The sequence below is a fragment of the Canis aureus genome, chromosome 26, assembly GCF_053574225.1.
Source record: "Canis aureus isolate CA01 chromosome 26, VMU_Caureus_v.1.0, whole genome shotgun sequence".
Classification (NCBI taxonomy): Eukaryota; Metazoa; Chordata; class Mammalia; order Carnivora; family Canidae; genus Canis; species Canis aureus.
In genome coordinates this window covers 31,787,037-31,806,866 of record NC_135636.1, presented here as the reverse complement: position 1 = coordinate 31,806,866, position 19,830 = coordinate 31,787,037, and the positions used below count along the sequence as shown (strand labels likewise).

General features: G+C 39.0%; 1 protein-coding gene across 4 annotated transcripts in view; it reads right to left on the bottom strand.

Annotated features, from left to right (window-relative positions):
- CTNNBL1 (catenin beta like 1) overlaps positions 1–19,830 on the bottom strand; it is a 161,853-nt gene that overhangs the window by 124,983 nt on the left and 17,040 nt on the right. For all 4 annotated transcript variants that reach the window (XM_077873122.1, XM_077873120.1, XM_077873121.1 and 1 more), the window contains exons 2-3: positions 7,046–7,234; positions 3,190–3,296 (exon numbers count right to left, since the gene is read on the bottom strand). In XM_077873122.1, coding sequence (XP_077729248.1) covers positions 3,190–3,296; positions 7,046–7,234 — 296 coding nt within the window. The remainder of the gene's footprint in view (positions 1–3,189; positions 3,297–7,045; positions 7,235–19,830) is intronic.

Below are 19,830 nucleotides of genomic sequence, written 5' to 3'. Positions count from 1 at the left end.
TCTCTCTCAAATAAATAAGTAAAATCTATAAAATAAAGAAACAAATTGTGACACTGGAGCATCTGTGGTACCTAAGATGTAGATGGTGAATATAACCCAGAGAAACTCACTGCTCTAAACTGGCAGAAGTAGGGCAGCCTACTGATGATGCCTGGGTGGCTCAGCGGTTTAGCGCCGCCTTCAGACCAGGGCGTGATCCTGGAGTCCCGGGATCGAGTCCCGCATGGAGCTCCCTGCATGGAGCCTGCTTCTCCCTCTGCCTGTGTCTCTGCCTCTCTCTCTCTGTGTGTCTCTCATGAATGAATAAATAAAAAATAAATAAAATAAAAAATAAACTGGCAGAATACAGACAAAGGCAATATTGGCTTTCCAAAAAGTACCGTGGTTCTTAAATTTCTAGGGTTAGCAACCTACAGCATAGCTTCCTCATAATGTATCCTCAGGTTCTAAGCAATGGGAATGTAATAAGGATGACCTCAACTATAGAAGATCTCTCGTGTTTACTGAGCACCTACAGTATGGCAGGTACTATGCTAGGTACTATAAACAGAGACAAATAAGACACAGTCTATCTCCTAAAAGATACAAAGAGTATAATGAAGGAAAACTGAGTAAAGAAATAACACTAAAACAAATGACAAAGATGTTAAAGACTGATTACATTCACTGTGAGCAAGATTTTAGGGAAAGAGACCTGCCACAGTAGGGAATTTGGCAGTAGCTATCAAAGTTTAAAATACATCCCCTTCAAAAAATACATACATACATACATACGTACATACATACATAAATAAAACACATCCTCTTCAACTGGAGAATTCAACACTTAGGTATCTATCCCATAGAAATAATGTGCATTAAGACAAATGTACATGGAGGTTCACTGGAGCATTGTTCATAAAAGTCAATATTTAAAATAATCAAATTTGAAAAATAGTAAAAAAAATCATGGTATCTCCACATCATGAAACACTCCATACCAGTCACAAAAAATAAGGTAAACATGCATGGAAAGATCTTCTGTTATGTAAGTAAAATCATCAAGGTTCAGAATATGGGGCGCCTGGATGGCTCAGTCAGTTCCACGTCTGCCTGTGGCTCAGGTTATGATCCCAGGGTAATTGGATGGAGCTCCATGTCAGGCTCCCTGCTTGGCAGGGAGTCTGCTTCTGTCTCCCTCTGCCCTTCCCTCTTCTCCCCCTCTGCCCCACGCAGCTTGCTCTCTGTCAAATAAATAAAATCTTAAAAAAAAAAGGTTCAGAATAGGTACAGTATGATTTAGGTAGGGGGAAAAATTACATATATAAATATATGTATAGAAAATAATCTAAAAGAATACTCACAGAGACTATCTCCAGGTAGTGGAATGGAAAGGGGGTCTGTGCAATGAAAGAGAACTTTCATTTTTTCCTTCACTTTTGCACTGTTGTTTTTTATAATGACAGTCTATTTGTGTCTTATTTGTATAATCAAAACACACACACACACACACACACATCCATAGACACAGACACAGTGCAGTATGACAAGTGCTATTATCTGGTAGAGGTTAGGACTGATCAGTCCTATCAAAACTGATAGGACTCTGGCGTTGGGAAGGCTGAGCTCTGACTGAGCTACTCCTCCTGTTAAAGAGGACTGTGGCCTGGGTGGGTCCAGTAACCAGGTTCTCCTCTCTCCATACCTCCTCATCTACAACACAGAGAGGACATAATGAATCACATTAGCCTCACTAGGTTGCCGTGAGGACTCTATATTCTCTGATACCTCTGTGCCTTTGTTCATGCTAATCACACTGCCTGACAGGCTTTCCCATGTTCTTTTCTGCCTATTAAAATAAAAATCATTCTTCAAGGCCCAGTTCAAATCCACCTCTTCCATGAAGCCCTCAATAGCCCCCAACCTGGTATTCATGGTTTCTTTCCCTATGCTCCCACAGTGCTCTGCTTGTATCTTTTTTAAAGTATATTTCCTTCTACCCTGCATTTATAGTCAGTCTCCCTAGTAACCTATAAACTGGAGTACAAAGACTGTACTATTCAACTCTTAATTGCCTAGGGGCCTTGGGCCTATTAAGATTCATTAAAAGTGTATGTCCTGGGAGGCAGAAAGACAGGGAAGGAAGAGAGATTTACAACATTAAAATCTGTATAAATATGAAAATCCCTTTAGTTAGAATTCATTTTTCCCCCTATCTAAATCATACTGTACATATTCCACACCCACATGACGGGTGATCTTCCCATGTCAGTCCTGTCAAGATGAACTGAAAAATACCAGATTCTTCACAACAGCATCTCACAGGACACAGAGGTGCTGGTGGAGGCAGCAAGCACATAGATTATCATTTCATGAGCACTTATTGTGTGCCAGCCAGCCACCGAGCTAAATAAATGCCATCATGCTCACCGAATCTTCACAACAACCCTGTGTAGGCGGTATTATTTCTTTGTACAAATGAGACATCTGAGGCTAAGAAAGGAAAAGTGACTTATTCAAGGTCACATGGGAGTCACACCCATATCTGTCAAACCGAAAAGCCCTTGACATTTTCTCAACAGAAAATCTATCATTAATGACAGGCATGGTGAGTTTTCTCTGCACCTTGAGAAGAATAACGCAGAAAAGAGTTAACATAGCAGACTTGACCTTTAGAAGAGTCTAGTTCTAGTCTGGTACTTGGCTTTTGAAAGGTCCCCTAAGTGGTAAAGGTGTTTTGCCCAACTGGAGCAGCACTTAACATCTGCTTTCCTTCTGGGAGTGCAGAATTTTGATAGTCATTGCTGACAGAGAAGGCCTATATAACTTGTCCTCAATAAATATATCCTGGACTCTTAGGTCTCAAATGTGCTTCCCTGGACAGAAACACTGCACACATGTTGATGCATTTCACTGTTGGGAGAAAGGAACATGTCTGCATGTAACCCAGTCAGAGAAAAGATAGGGAGCCTAAACATGAATTTCTCCAGACTGTCTGACCTTTCTCTCTTCCTGATCCTGTTGTGTGGCCCCGAGTACCATGACTCTGAGCTCTATGAGTCTTTCCAGTGATTTCCCTAACACGTGGGTCATTGTGGGACTCCTGACATAAAGCACAAAAACCAACGCAGGCAAAACAAACGAAAAACAAAACAAAAACAATAAACAACGCATAGAAGGAAAGAGGGTATTAGCAAGACAGAGCCTTACTTTTCTGGATTGTCTGGAAACTTGATCCGCAACTCTTGGTTTTTGTATGATCTTTTTTCAAATGTAAGGATCATTTTCTTCACTGAGCTCTCATCTAGTGGTTCCTCCTGGTATAAAGGGAACAAACAGCAACAATTTTAGTTCAAAGGGATTTCTTATTCACTAATCACTACTTCTTTTCCATGGCTTTTAGCCATTTGCCACTTACCTTTCTGGGTTAAATATACAGTACATACTTTATCTTCCCACTAGAAATAAGGTTAAGGATCTAGACCACATGCTATGTTATATCACTGTCTCACAACTAACTCAGGAAGCTCCATTTAAGGTTTTAAAGATTAGCTCATTCAACAAATATTTCTTGAGCATACTGGATAGCATGTACTAAGCAACAATATTAGATAAGGATTATTTACTATTTACCCATCTTTCTCCTTGTTGTAGAGATAATATCCAAGTTTAACAGAACTTGTTCAAGGTCAACACCTGAGTCAGTGACAGTGGACCTCAATATTTTCTGCATGCCAAGGATCAGCAAACTCCTGACCATAGGCCAAATCCAATGCATGGCTTATTTTTGTATAGCCCATACCATAAGAAAGATTGTTAATTAGCAACAGTCACTGCTTGAGTTTCTTACACATCACTGTTTCGGGTCCTTATTAGCTGCTGAGAAGGAAATCAGAGAGGTACTTGTAGGCCTGATATAGCATCAAGAATTTAGTAACCACACTCAGGAGAGGCATAAAAACTAGGAGACCATACAGTTTTCTTATTTCAAACACTGGAATAATAACTACAAAGGTAAATAAAATGAATTTTTAAAAACAGAATCATCTCCCCCCCCAAAAAAAAAAATCTACACTAAAATTTCAGGAACGTCTTCTCTTCTGTTTCTTTTTGAGGTTAAAGTCACATGCTACAACACTCTCTGCCTCTCCAACGCTCAACTCCTGGCATCACAGCTTTTGTGACCACTGACCACAACTCACACCTAAAAGTAATAAAAATTTTTTTTTTAAAAACCTTGCTATTAAGAGAACCAGAAACAGATCCTTTTGGAAAGCAATGAACCATCCCTAACATGTTAAGTACTCCAAAGTGTTAGCTATTACTTTATTAAATTTCAGTGTCAATATATTGGGTTTTAAGTAGGAGTTATCTATAAATTCGTTTTGGGCATGACAGATTTCTTAGATTTTATCAATGACCCCTGGCCACTGAGGGCCTCTATTGGACTCCCACCCCATCCCCAGTATCTACAGCTTAAAGAGAATCTTTACAAACTAAACTCAGTGCCCTGGGTCAGTCAGGACTCAGAGTGGAGCTTCACTACTTACTAGCCATGTGGCAATGTTACTTTGCTGAATATAATCCTCAAGCTGTCACCAAGTCCAACTGACCTTAGGAGTCTTTCTTGAATTCATCCACTTGGCATTCAGAATAAAATTCTAAATCCTTCTCATGACCCAGATATGGAAAAGTCTGGCAGGATCTGGCCCAGACAATCTCTCCAACCCCAAACCAGAGTAAACATCCCATGTCCACTTATTCACTATTGACTCTCCAGTGCCCATCACAGTGCCTGGCACACAGCAAGTGCCCAGTGAAGATGTAATGGAGGAAGGAAGGCAGGTAGGAAGAGAGGGAGGGCAAAAATATACCTGTCTCTTTCAAGGTCAGGGAGATGACCTAAAGAGATGAGGTACATTAAACTGTTTTTACAAACTAGAGGATGCTATATTAACCTAAACCCTTATTGTTGCTACTATCAACAGGCACAATGTACCCAATGTACTACGAGGATTTCACTAAGTAATTGAAATTTTTAGGAAGGGTTAAATCATTTTCAAGTAACCCCAATCTCCACTTCTTGTCCTTCCCTAACATTTTGCCCACCCTGTAGAAAAAAAAACATATTAGCGTTGATACAGCTCTCACAGGATGCCCCAAATCTTGGCCTCTCAGGGTTTGGCCTTCCCTCCTTTAATTTCCCTCCAATGCTGGAGTAAAACTGAATTATCAGTCTTAGTCATCGACCACAGCAGTATCTCCAATAGCTCAACGTCAGAAACCAGAGGGAGATTTCAGAAAGATGAATGCTGGTGATGTAGCACAAAAAGGACAATAATATTTTACAAGTCCACGTGACTTTACGGGGGCAAACATCACTTGTTTTTCATCAAACGGGACCTTGGTGGCAGTGAGAAAATAACTCCTAGACTTGTAGTCTTCCATGTGTCATTTTTACAAAGCGATCTCTTTTTCCCTTGTCCCCTAACAGAAGGCCTGGTCCCACACTACATTTCTGTCTCCTAGGCTAGAAACCACTTACCCATGACAGCTACTATCCTAATCCTCCAGTACCAGCCTTGCCCTACATGGGAATTATACCTGCCAATTAACTGCTGCTGCAGGGCTAACAGATTGAGCAGAAGCTATTGGGGGGGGGGGGGGGGGGAGGAGGCAGGGAACAGGGAAGGAAGGAGGGAGGATATGCTACACACACTGTTTGTCTAAGCCTAGCAGGGCTGCTGCCCTTAGAGAGGAAATTCAGGACTGTCTCCCACCACAGATTTCCAAAGCACCACCATCTTTTAGGGGCAGATCCCCAAATTAGCACTGCTAATTTGGGGATCCTAATGAGGAGAGAGTTATTGTCACAATATAGTAAAGACCTTTTTGGAATATGAATCCATTTTTTTCCCTTCTCAGATTCACACTCCAGCTTCATTTTTTAAATCCAAACTTAGCATCATGTCTTTCAGGGAACCAAAAAACAGCTGGCTCTTAAGAATCTATTTCCATAATTCATATTGAACAAAATGCCAGAGTGAAATAACATACAAGTTAATACTTAAGGATATAAAAAGACACTTAGGTAAGGTCATTTTATTTTTAATCACTGGTATTTTACCTCTACTCTTTTTAGCTTCGTTCATTTATTCATTCAATAAATATTTATTAAGGGCCTACCAAGAGTCAGGCATTGCACCGAGTGTTAGAGATACAGCTGTGAACAAAACAGAGCCAGTCCCTTTTTCCTAAGAGGTCAGGGAGAGAATAGCAAATGAGTAAAATAAATAAACCAGGATCTCAGATCATTGTAAGTGCTGTGAAGACAATATACTGATCGAAGTGATAAGAGAAAGAGAGAATGATTTACAGGGCTACCTCAGAGATAGGAAAGGCTTCTCTGTCTCTGAGGAGGAGACATCTGAACTGAGACCTGGATTTCTCAGTTCAGAAGAAAGCTGTCTTGCAAAGCATTAGGGGAAGAGCATTCCACGAAGGGTACAGAAGTAAAAAGGTTCAGCAGTAGGAACGAGTATGCCTTAAGGCACCTTGAGGAACAGCACATAGCACTTCTTTTCCTAAACTGTATTTTTCAATTACACCTAAAAAGCTAATCTCTTAGCTCCACCTTTGAACTTCTCCACCTTTGTGGCCTTGCTAATGACATCTCAACTGAAAAACCTTCTTCCACTAGTTTGATAAAATTCTACTCCTCTTTTAAAGATTACTAACTATACTACTAAAAAATGGACATGCCTTCAATGTGTCTAGTCTAAGAATCCTTCTGACCCTGCTCAGTCAATAGCAACAGCCTCACAGTGCTCAGGCCTCGATTATGACACATAATCCAGAATAATTTAAAAACTCTATCTATAATGATCTTTACACTTTGAAAATGCTTCCTGACTTTATTATTGCATTTCACCTTCATGTTAATACTGTGCAGTAAGTATTCTTAACCCTATTTCACAGATTAAGGTGAAAAGCTCAGGGAAAGCATTTGGCATAAAATGACCCTCTACAGATATGGTGTCACGGCCAGCCTCGTCTGCCACCTTACCTCTTCCTCTTCCTCCTCGCCCTCTCTGTCAATAATCTGAAGCAGTCTCTTTTTGTCATCATCTGCTTCTTCTACCACCGTCATTTCCTCTTCCCGATAGCGGCCACGGTCTCTGGGACCAGCTTGTCTCCGACGCATTTTCAGCTCTTCCTCTTCATCATCCCGGGGACGTTTTGTGCCCCTGTTGGGCTGAGAAAGAGAAAAAAGAAACATAGGATTCCAGAGCTGGAAAAGATCTAGAAGGGCATACATAGCAGCCATTCTAAAAGCTTTCAAGAATTCACTGATGAAAAACTCCATACAAAATGGTTTCTCTCACAAAATGAAGCCAAGTTCCAAGCGGTCATTTTTTCAGACCTGTAGCAATTTTATAAATACAGGACTGATGTCACCTACAAGGTTGTTGGCTTTTTTTTTTTTTTTTTTTTTACAGAATTTAAAAAATATGCGTAGTTTTACCACTTCACAAAAGTTACTGTACATATAGAAATCACAGGGAACACAGCCACTCTGAGACACATTCGGCTCAATTTACTAGTTATGACACAATCCCCAACACTAATCCCTCTGCACACGGTTGTAATTCATGTCTAAGAAAAGACTACAGTCACTCACAAGTTCTCATGGAGAAGATTACACATGCAACATCCAAGGGGCTACTGCACTCCGAAGTCCTACTTTACAGAAGAGCAGGGTAGAAGAAGGCCCAGAGGTAGTATTACCCAAAGATGCAAAACCAGCAGCAGAACTGAAAACACAATTGACACTTCCCGACTTCTGGTCCAGAGCTCTGTCTGCCCCACTGTTAGGTCCTCAGTCTGCCTTTGACACTGCAGTCCATGGAGGAGTTCTTAACAGTGCCCTTCTGTTAAATTGGAATAAAATGGGGGCACTACCGAAATGGCCTTCAGAGCTAAGGAGAAACAGCACTGCACCAGGGCTCAAACAGCTCAAATTACTACTGGTACAGCTCTGGGCATGTCATTAACCTCTCTAAACCTTTGTTTCCTCATCTGCAAATAGCAAATGGAAATTATAACCCTTTTCCTTGTGAACTTCAAAGGATGCTTCTCTGTGTGTGTATATTTACCATTCTTTTTCCAGCCTTACTGAGATATAATTGACATATAATGCTGTGTACATATGTCACTGTGTACATATAACAATGTATTTGATTCATGTATATATTGCAAAATGATTACACATAAGTTAGTTAACACTTCCATCACCTCTCATAATTACTTTTTTTTTTTTTTGTGATGAGAACATTTAAGATCTACTCCCTTAGCAACTTTCAAGTATACAATACACTTGTTAACTATAGTCACTCTGCTATCTGATGGATTCCCAGAACTTATCCATAACTGGAAGTTTGTACTAAAAGGTTGCAAACTTGAGTGAAAGAACGCTAAATAAAAAAGAGGTGCCTGGGTGGCTCAGTAAATTAGGCGTCTTGCCTTCAGCTCAGGGCATGATCCCAGGGTCTTGGGATTGAGCCTCCACATCAGGCTTCCTGTTCAATGGGAGTCTGCTTCTCTCTCTTCCTCTGGCCCTCCCTCTGCTGGTGCATGTGCAAGCACTCTCTCCCTCTCTCTCTAATAAATAAATAAAATATTTATAAAAAAAGAATGCTAAATGATTACAGTACCAAACAAATATAAAAGATTATTACTATAAGGTAATCCACATGATTCTGTCTCCCTCAACACATTTGTGCTAGGCTCAATGAGCTTTTCTTTTTATATTATGATAACCACATACACAAATAGTGTGCTAGGTGCGATATGGTTTATTAAGACCAACAGAATAGAATGCCACATTTGCTGCCAGCCTGCTAAGTTGTTTCATGGTAATAAGAGACAAATTTCTACTATACACATTACATATCTCACCTTTTGACTTATAACCCATAATGCTACTGAGTTCCACTATTCCAGTGGTGCAAAGTCACTCCTCACTCCTCTCTATATTCACATACCCTGCTGGTTCCACATACCAGGTGCGCCAATAAGTCTAAGCATATGACATTGCTTAGAAAACTCACATTAGACAATTTGGTTTGTAGGCTACCACCTGCTATTTTTCACTCTGCTCCTAGCCTCCATAAGATAGATTACAATTTCCTATGATAACACTCTACTTGCATAAATACAAAAATTAGAAGAATCTATTGTCATCATCACTGGTCTGCACTTAGAAAAACAGGAGAAAAAGAAGAAAGAAATCAACATGCCAGTTACCATGGACCACAAGAAAAAGGAGGTTGTGGTGTTCATGCAAGAAAGGAAGGAAAGGTAGCTTGATCCTAAAGGAGGGCAGGCTTCAAACCAGAAATCTGTAGCTCCCCAGCAGGTAAGAACTTTAGCCCCCTGGGAGCACTAATTCTTTCAGGCTCATAAAATGAGCCCTGCTGCGATTCTGATTAGCGTTGAGCCTGCTGCAGCAGTCAAATCAAAGCATGAGTTCCACAGTTCTCCACGGAAAGGAGATTTCTGGATTGTTTATCTCTGAGGGCAGACAGAAAAGCCAGTGGACCACAATTAAAAGGAGAAAGCTAAATACCGCCACACTTAAGAAATGCAAAACTGAAAGAACATTGTCAGTGTCTCTTTGGAATACATCTTCCAATCTTATGTCTTCCAAACTACTATTAAAAAACAAACCTTTCAGAGCTAGGGGAGGAGTTTCACTTTTACCTCTAATAATTTCCACTGAAAATGCACTTTTCTTCTGCAGAACTTAAAGCACCTCTCTTAATCTTCACCACACCTCTGGGGAAGAAAAGTAGGTTAACAGTTTTATTTTCTAAGCAGGGAGGCGGGATGCCTGAGATCCTTTAATAAACTCTTGCAAAGACAGTCTTGTCCATTCTCAAAGGTGAACCCGAACTCTCGGAAGTTTGCTAATCCAGGTCTTAATTCCAGGACTCTCACTGAGACAGGTTCAAGGGACTTTCAGTCAAGAACCTATACCCATAAATATAAGTCATGTAAGACCTCAGTAAAGTTAAAATGATAGTTGTTAAACCATTAGTTCAACAAGTAATGTATTAAAGAAATGTAAGGCTTGAAGGGTCTTCAGGTAATAAGGTGGCCCACGGTAGTCCCAGGCTTCCATTTGGGTCTTGTCTAAATGGTGACACGGGCACAGATAGGGCCAGGATGGATTCTTGAGAAAAGAACAACTTTGTTAATCTTTAGGAATAGTCTGAGCACAACATCCCTAAGAGGGGAAACTCTGGTTCACAAACTGTTTTCTACACCTCCCTTCTCTGTTACACAGGGCATTCAGCTGGAGTTCCTCTCATAACAACTCTCCAGCAGAGCAGAGCCAAAGCCACTAGGGTCCTCTGCCATGGTTGCTTCAGCAACATTATCAGCTCCTGCCTCCAACAGATAGGTAAGCTGTTTAAAGGCCCCGAGATATTTTGTTTCAGCAATTTTTTTCTCCCAAGGCAGGATTTTAAGAATTGTTGTTCTTTTCAATAAGTGTTGTCTCTTTTTTAGATACTAACACTCCCAAAGAAGTTTCTACTCATTTCTGAACCTGACCACTCTGAAGGATAAAGGTTAGGATTCATTTCTTTGACAAATATTTACTAAATGCCAACTAAGTATAAGGCCTATGCTGGTGACTGGGGACATAAATGTGAATAAGACAAATGCTACTTTCCTATCAAGGGGCTTAATGGTCTAGGACATAGTTACCCAATCAAAATGAAATGGAAATCATAGATGTAATTTTAAATTTCTTAGGGGCCACATTTTAAAAAGTAAAAAGCAGGTGAAATTAATTTTAATGTTGTTTTAATCTAATATATTTAAAATATTATCATTTTAAGATGTAATCAATATTTTAGAATTACTAATGTGATATTTTACATTTTTTTTCATACTCAAGCTTCTAGAGTTTGGTAGACTACTTTACATTCAGAGTGTATCTCAACCCAGACTCAGCCCCATTTCATGTCCCAACAGCCATATACTGCTAGCGGCTATCATATTGGCTACCACAGGTCTAGAGGATTTTCATCTGAGGACTTCCTGTTCCCTGATAAAGCAAAATGGAACCGTCTTTCCAACAACATTGTATAAAATATGGACTAAGAAAGCTTAAGTACTGTTTGTGAAAGGTCCCCACAAAAAAAAAATCATGAAGCTAACAATATCCTCACCTGGAAATAAATAAATGTCTACATTATATTTACCAATATTTGCTACTGAGAGAGTGATCAGTTACACAAAACAAAGCAAGAATACATAAATGGAGAAGAATCTCAGAGCTGTCAAACCAATTCCACTATAGAAGAGCCAAAGAGCTCTGGATTCAGGAAAGGAATATAACACTCTTAGCCTGTCAGAGAGGTCAACAGCTCACACATGAGCTCTCCTTGTATCTTACAAAACCAATCCCATGAGGATTAAGCCATTCTTACCAGTCACTTTTGGAGATTAATTTGTTTTGGTATCTGAAAGGTGTTTGGAATCCCTCAAGATGAAGGAATGACAAAAGAAACTGTTCCTCATAAAGTCATTTCTTTGTCTCTGCTGCCCACAGACTAGAGAAAAAATGATTAACTCTTAACTTCTGATGTTCCAGAACATCAGCCTTTAAGGATTTAAAAAATCTTCTACGTTCCCTGCCTTACTCCCAATAGGTAGTGAGCAATATAAATGCTCACTAAGCATTTGCCACCGTCCAACCACACAGTTGGTAGCCTTTCTAGGTTACATAAAAGATTTCCACTTGTTCAAAGCTTATAGTAAGCTTCAAGATTATATATAAGATGCTTTTACTTTCCAAAAATCTTGAAGCCTATTATGTGTGTATGTGTGATGGATGATATATATATATACATCCCCCTGGAAACAGATATCAAGACATCACCACAAAAGCTTGGAAAGAGTTAAAAAATTAAATAAGTAATCTGCCTAGGATACTCCCTGCGTACCCAGACAATATCCAACCTAAGCTGTAGGTTTCATTTTTCCCCTCTCTCCCTCTCTCTATTTTTTTTTTTTAATTAAAAAGCAGTGAGAAGCTGTAGCTATAATGAGGAGCTGTGGGAAAATGCAGTTATATTGGGCTCAAAGTAATGTACCATAGGAAGACGCTACATCACCAGAACGAATCCTAAATTAAAACTCCACTATGAAACCAACTCCATTTCCTCTGAGCATGCAATCTATATTATCACATTTATGGTCTTGTCTCGACCTCAATTAGACTTGGGGGTAGGGGTGGGAGAAAGGGGCCTTCTATAATAAGCAATAATGGCATCATTATGATAAATTATGAAAACACACAGCACAATTATTAATGTGAAAGCACATCTATACCAGGATATAACAGTGGAGATGTGTATGGGGGGGGGGTGTCTAAATAAGTTCAGTATTCCAAGTTACCGGCTTAGGAAGGTAGTGATTTTTATAAAATGTACTTTTATGTTATTGGAAGAAAAAATATGTTCAATTCTATTAAAGGATGGAAAAAGTCAAAGGAAATCTTCTATAACCTAATAATAAACCAGGAATGTTCCATCTAGTACCAAGAAGCTTCAGAACTTCAAAAAAGGGCCTTCCAAAGGAGCATAAAGTATTATTTCCTAAATATCAAACAATGGGGAAGACTTAGAAATTTGAGCTCAAAGCGATAATCTAATTTATACCTCTCTTTATAGACAGGGAAATCTAAGCTTAGTGGCTCTAAGCAATTTGCTTGTGATGGACAGTAATTCATCAAGGCTTCTAATTCCCAATATAGTGCTTTTCTTTTCCTACTTTGCAATACTCACTAGTCCTTGCTAACCTATTTGCAATTGGTGATATCCTATATGGAGAATGAGTTTTGGAGTCAAATTTTCCTAAATTCAAATCCTAGTGCCTCTAGTTAGTTAGCAGTCCTGTAAAGTAACTTACCCCCTCTAAGTTTGAATTTTCTCAATCTATACGCTAGGAACAATAACCACTTCATACACTTACCTATATATGTATATACATACATGTAAGCACAAAAAGGCCAATGTTTCTGAAGTGCCCAGAAGAGACTGGCTCATAGAAGACAATACATGTAGCTTCCCACCTATTTTTGACACACCTGATTTAAAAAATCAAAGAACCTAAGTTTGGAAAGGGTGTTGACCATTAACAGGTTTTAAAGGAGGATTTTTTTTAATGTCAAAATATGACAGACTCCATCCCTTGCTGTACCTCTTAATGTCCAATGATTAAGAACACAATGACAACAAATACTATCTCTTTGGTAATACTTTTTTTTTTTTGGTAATACTTTCCTTGAATTTGTTTATAACTCCTACATTTATGAGAGAGAGAGAGAAAGAAAGAGATGGATTCGTTTTGAGAGAGATTTTGAGACTGAGATTCATTCTACAGAGAATGCCTGTGTACATCTGTCTGGATTCACAACCTCCTGTACTAATTCTGAAGCACTAGAGACATCTAGACTAGGAAGCCTTGATCTAAACCAATCACCTATCTGAGGTCTGAATCCTCTTTAAAACATCTCCACTGGGTATAGGCTGGGGCTTTCCTAACACTTCCAGTAACCAGAAACTTACCCCCTCCCTAAATCATGCCCTTCCCATCTTGGGATCACTCAAAGAGTTTGTTAAATTGAGGAGAAACCTTCCAACTTACAACTTTCTTCCTTGGTCCCTAATCTTTCCCTTTAAAGCAATATAAACAACGATTAGTCTCCTGTCGTATTTTTTTTTAAAAGATGTTATTTAATTATTCATGAGAGACACAGAAGGAGAGGCAGAGACATAGGCAGAGGGAAAAGCAGGCTCCCTGTGGGGAGCCTGATGCCAGACTTGACCCCAGACCCCGGGATCACACCCTGAGCCAAACACAGGCGCTCAACCACTGAGCCACCCAGGCGTCCCTCACTCTATATTTTAAAAAAATCCTTGAGATTATTTCAAGACAGTAATCCTATTTCTTTCCTTCTATATCATTGCCTTTTCTTTTTCAGAATAAACACTTTCAATATGGGGGGAGGAGTGCATGCAATGCATGGGAGAAAAGTAGGTATACAAATAATTAAATTCCTTCCTGCCATTAGGTTTCATAATTTTAAAGGTTTCTGATACCTCTTAAGGTAATTAGACATATGGAATGTCACAAATCCAGACTGTGGACGGATTGGTATAACCAATTTGAAATGCTCAGAAATCATCTGCTGTTAACCTCGCCTGATTACATTTTGTCAGAATAAAAGGGAGTTTTCAAACATTCATTTTTACCAGATGGTAGTGAGTGGCCTGACCCAGAAGTTACAGATGAGCTGCAGTAATGAGTTTTCCCTTGCCTTTGCTGGCTGCACATTCGCTGGTGACATTTTACAACTAGGACTTCTGGCTCAATCAATATTTGCAGGCATGAAACCTGCCAAAGTTAACATCAGGGCTCCCTTGCAAATTTGCTTAAGGCACCAGAACTGAAAAAGCTCACAATCTCTAATGCTGCAACTACCATTAGCCAAAGTTCATAATCAGGGATCAAAGCCATCAGAGACAGACCTCAAAAGGTTGTTGTGATGACTAAAACATCTTACAAAGGGGCCCTATGTAAACTGTAAAGTGATACATTAACAAAGGATTATTGTATCATATTTTTAAGAAATATCTGGGAAATATTCCAGGTATTTTTTTTTTTTTTAATTTATGATAGTCACAGAGAGAGAGAGAGAGAGAGAGAGAGAGGCAGAGACACAGGCAGAGGGAGAAGCAGGCTCCATGCACCGGGAGCCCGATGTGGGATTCGATCCCGGGTCTCCAGGATCGCGCCCTGGGCCAAAGGCAGGCGCCAAACCGCTGCGCCACCCAGGGATCCCCTATTCCAGGTATTAAAATACAATTACATATTATATGTTTACAAACTTAAATCTTAATAAAACATATAATTACATATTATATGTTTACAAACTTAAATCTTACAAACTTAAATCAGAAAAATCAATGTATCAAAAATTAAAATCACCAACACTCTCACTTAAAATCTGTAATCTGATTGGCTGACAAGTAACATGGATGTGATTTATGATTTAAATCAGCAATCATGAAGACTCTACTTAATGAATTATTCCTACCGAAAATTCTTACTTCTGTGAAAGCCTGAATATATATTCCTCTCACCTCCAAAGGGTGTGTGGATTTCTTTTTTAAAAGTACAAACTATACTTTAGCATCCATGATTTACTTTGACATCTTCTCTGATTAATTCTGCAGCTGCATCAGAAAGCTGAATGTTGATTCAGTTTCTTTATTTATCAAGGCTAACAGAGGCAGATACTTGTAAAATCGTTGAAAGGTAAACTACCTCCATTTTAGCAGACTTATTATGAATGTTTTGTCAGTTACACCAGAACTATCATCATTCATTCATTCACTCAGGAAGTGTTTACTAAGCTAATAGAACCTGAACATCACTCTGCTAGAGGAAATACCAGACATCAATCCAACAACAATAACAACAGAATCGCACTGATCTGAAAGTACCATAGTACAAAACAAAAAGCAACAAACCAGTAATCAGAAAAATCTAGGTTCCTGTGAATCACTTAAGAGTCACATGACCTTAGATAAGTCATTTGACTTATCAGTGCAGCATTTATAAAATGCTCTGCTCTTGTTCTACCTCACAGGATTGTTTTAGTAAGATAAGGGAGAATAAGATTAAATAAGATAAAGATATAGCATTTTGAAAAGAGAACAGAACCTAAGATTCAATTTCTCTTAATGATTGCTAATGCAAGATCCTATATATACAATAGACTTTTAGAATTACTTAAAACCAACTTTTGACAAGGAGTATCATCACGATTGTGATCACAAAAGAAAAAATACTGAGCAGCCTGTTGGCATAAAAAAAAAAAGGATCCAATGCCCCTAGAAATCAGAAAAATGCACATAGGGATGCCTGAGTGGCTCAGTGGTTAAGCGACTGCCTTCAGCTCAGGGCATGGTCCTGGAGTCCAGGGATCGAGTCCCACATTTGGCTCCCAACCTCTAAGAGCCTGCTTCTCCCTCTGCCTATGTCTCTGCTTCTCTCTCTCTGTGTGTCTCTCATGAATAAATAAATAAATAAATAAATAAATAAATAAATAAATAAATAAATAAATAAATAAAATATTTTTTTTTAAATGCACATAAAAAACATAAGATATTAGATTGGAAAAAAATGAAAAAATTAAAATCTAATCATATGTTGGTGAAGATGTGGAGAAATAGGAACTGTTAAAACTCGCTGATAGGAGTGTAAATGAGTACAAAACTAATTGGTGATACCTAATAACACTGAAAATGCATACATTCTGCGTACCCCAGAAATTTTACTCCCAGGTATGTGTGTGTATATGTATATACACACACACATTACAGAAACTGTCAGACATATGCATAAAGATACTTAAAGAATGTTCACTGGAACATATTTGTAATAAGAAAAAAAATTTCGGGACGCCTGGGTGGCTCAGTGGTTGAGCGTCTGCCTTCTGCTCAGGGTGTGATCCTGGAGTCCCAGGATCGAGTCCCACATTGGGCTCCCTGCATGGAGTCTGCTCCTCCTTCTGCCTGTGTCTCTGCCTCTCTCTCTCTCTCTCTCTCTCTCTCTCTCTGTTTCTCATGAATAAATAAATAAAATCTTAAAAAAAAAAGAAAAAAATTTCAATTATCACTGGTTGTACACATAAGTAGTAATAATAAAAAAGTGTGTGGGAACAATAATCACCAAATTCAAGATGGTAATTGCTTCTAAAAAGTGTAATGAAGAAATTGGATTAGGGAGGGGCATACAAGGGACTTCAACTGTATTTAAAAAACTTTATTTCTTAAAAAAAAAAAAAAAGATCTGAAGTAAATTTTGCGAAATGGTATGGTTATGCATACACTCAGAGGGAGAAGTGGGGGACCACCGGAAGCAAGCAGGGAATCATGCAGAACAAGTCGTACCCCACTGGTTGCAGTTCCCTTATGTTGTTGCGGCTCACTAAGGTTCAGGGTTTATAACACAGATTGGGTACCTTTATCTCAACAAGATCTTTCACAAAGTTACTCAAACAGGCAGAGAAATGTGGATGAATGGTAGCACAGACAGGCAGAACCCTAATTGGTTGAACCAAAAGAGTATAAACACTATGGAGTCCTTTGTTTAAATTCAAAATGGCAAATATATAAAGTCCCTGCCTGGGGAAAAGTGACTTAAAAACAATTTAGTCAGAAAAGAGCTGATGGCTTCAGTAAATCTCCAATTCAATGAATCAACAGGATGACCAACTTTAAATATTTTTAAAGCTAATGCATATTAAGGTCATACTATTAGAAGCATAACATCCAATTTGGCTACAGTTCCACAGCACTGAATTAGCGACCACACTTGAAAAAGAAGGATTAAATCTAGATAATTCAAGAGCAGTACAGGGTCCAGAAACCCTGCTATCGGAAAAGCCAGTAACATATTCAAAGACTGAGAGAGGGACCCAAGAGTCACCTTGGGCTATTTAAACAATGCCTTGCAACAGGGTGAATACACACAGTGCTACTATGAACAGCAGATCACTTTCCTTTCTTCCTTCAAACTAGGGAAATCCTACTCAGCCTTTCTAAGAGTCTTCCCAAAACTCCAGTAAGACCTCTGAGCTTCCTCAGCAGTGCATCATATCATACCTTTATCGACACATATTGCATGCATTAATAAATCTCCATCTCCTCTACTAATTCATAAGCTGGGTTCTCAAGAGCAGGAACCATGGGATTGGACCCTTGCTGCTAACACCCAACATCAGAGCAGGCACTCAACCCATGTTGGTAAGTCAGTGAGAGAGTGGGGAGAGGACAACTAAACCAGTAACTCCCCAAGAATCATAACTTACTATTAGCAAACATTATAAAGTACACATATTCTCAGAGGTCCTTGGGTCATTAGGGTGACTGCAGCCAGGCAAGATTCATTCACACCTACATAGCTGATTATTTTATGCCAGCCTAGGTAATATTTTATGTACCACTTAGTTAATTCTCTAATGGTACCAAGTGATAGAAAGGGTAAAAATAGTAAAACTCAGGTTCAGACAAAGAATATCAGTACAACCTCATAATTTACCGATGAATAAACTAAGATTCAAGGAAGTGACAGGACTTAAGCCTGAAGCTATAGACAGAACTAGGTCTGAAATCTTTTGCTTTTGCAGGAGCAGTGCACACAACCTCCGGATCCTTTTCCTTAGTCACAACCTCAGAAACTATCGTGTTAAAGGCACAATTTTCATCATCTCTCCCTGCTGCCATTATCTTTCAACTAACAATAAAATCTCTTCTGCTACTTTTCTGTCCACGGCTTTAACCAGGAAAGCTCTTTTCTGTCCTTGTTCTTTGCCCATTTGTAAAAGCTTTGTGCCATCTGTCTATATGGAGATTTCTGTAAGACCTTCCTCCCCCAGACCATTTGGGGAACCCACCCAGTCCACTCTGAATCCTTAAACATTAAATAACAAATTAATATGTGACACTATTTTTTTATAAAGATTTTATTTATTTATTCATGAGAGACACAATGAGAGGCAGAGACATAGGCAGAGAGAGAAGCAGGCTCCATGCAGGGAGCCTGATGTGGGATTCGATCCCAGGTCTCCAGGATCATGCCCTGGGCCAAAGGCAGGCGCTAAACCACTGAGCCACCCAGGCATCCCATGGCAACACTATTTTAAATTACAGTTTTAAACCAAAGCTCAGATACAATAAATTCACAACTATTATTTCAGGTGACACAAAGATTAGATACTTTGTAAGTGCTTGTCACAGAGGTGGGGAAGAGGTGGAGTATTCATTCAGCAACCAGCAGACCCACAGAGTGGTTTTGCATGTAATATGGCACACCTGTTACATGTAATTATGCTGACAGAAGATTCCAGCCAGTGGAGTATTGCCTCTAGCAATGGGCAATTTCATTAAGACTATAGTGGGGCAAGGAAATCTTTAATTGCTTTTTCTATAAGTTGTCTCTGAGGTCACTGCCAAGACTTAAAACTTCATTCATCTTTCAAATGGAAAGAGTGGATAGGGAGAAAGGATGTACCTTCACAGAAAGACAGATAGGAAAGAAAAAAGTGAAGATGTTTTGAGAAAATGGGAAGGAGAGGTAAGAATAACCTGGCACTGAATTAGTGAGAACCAAATCGTAAGTAAGAAATAAATAATTTTATTCACTTACATAATCCAGATTTTTCACAGTTGCTCATTAAGTTCTTAATGGTTCTGACACGGTTTTGATCTCAGGAGCCTAGGACATGAGCTTTCGGCCTTACCTGTTTTAAAAGTTAAAACTTATCCACATAAGTCTGTTACACAATAGCTCACACATTTATTTCAAGGAAGACAGAACCCACATGAAGCTTTACCCTGAGTATCCTGTTAGAGTATTTTTCAACATTATGGGTAATATTTTAAAGTCTGAAAACATAGCATGATTATATAATATACTTTCTAGTACCAATTTACCTCTTTCAGCTTGAATGAAGTATCTGGTGTTATGGCCTCAATACATGCCTGTTGATAAGTCCATCAAAAACAATGAAAAGAGATGCTTTCATGTCTACTTTTGTCTAAGATGCACTTTATTTTCCTCAACTCAAAGGTTTAACTATTTCTAGAAGCTTTACAAACCACTGAAGTTAGTAAAACACCTCCGTTGCCAATAAAGACAAGTACAGGGAATGAGTTATTCTTAGAGTCAGAAATGCTTCCTCCACCTAGAGCACAGAGAGATCAG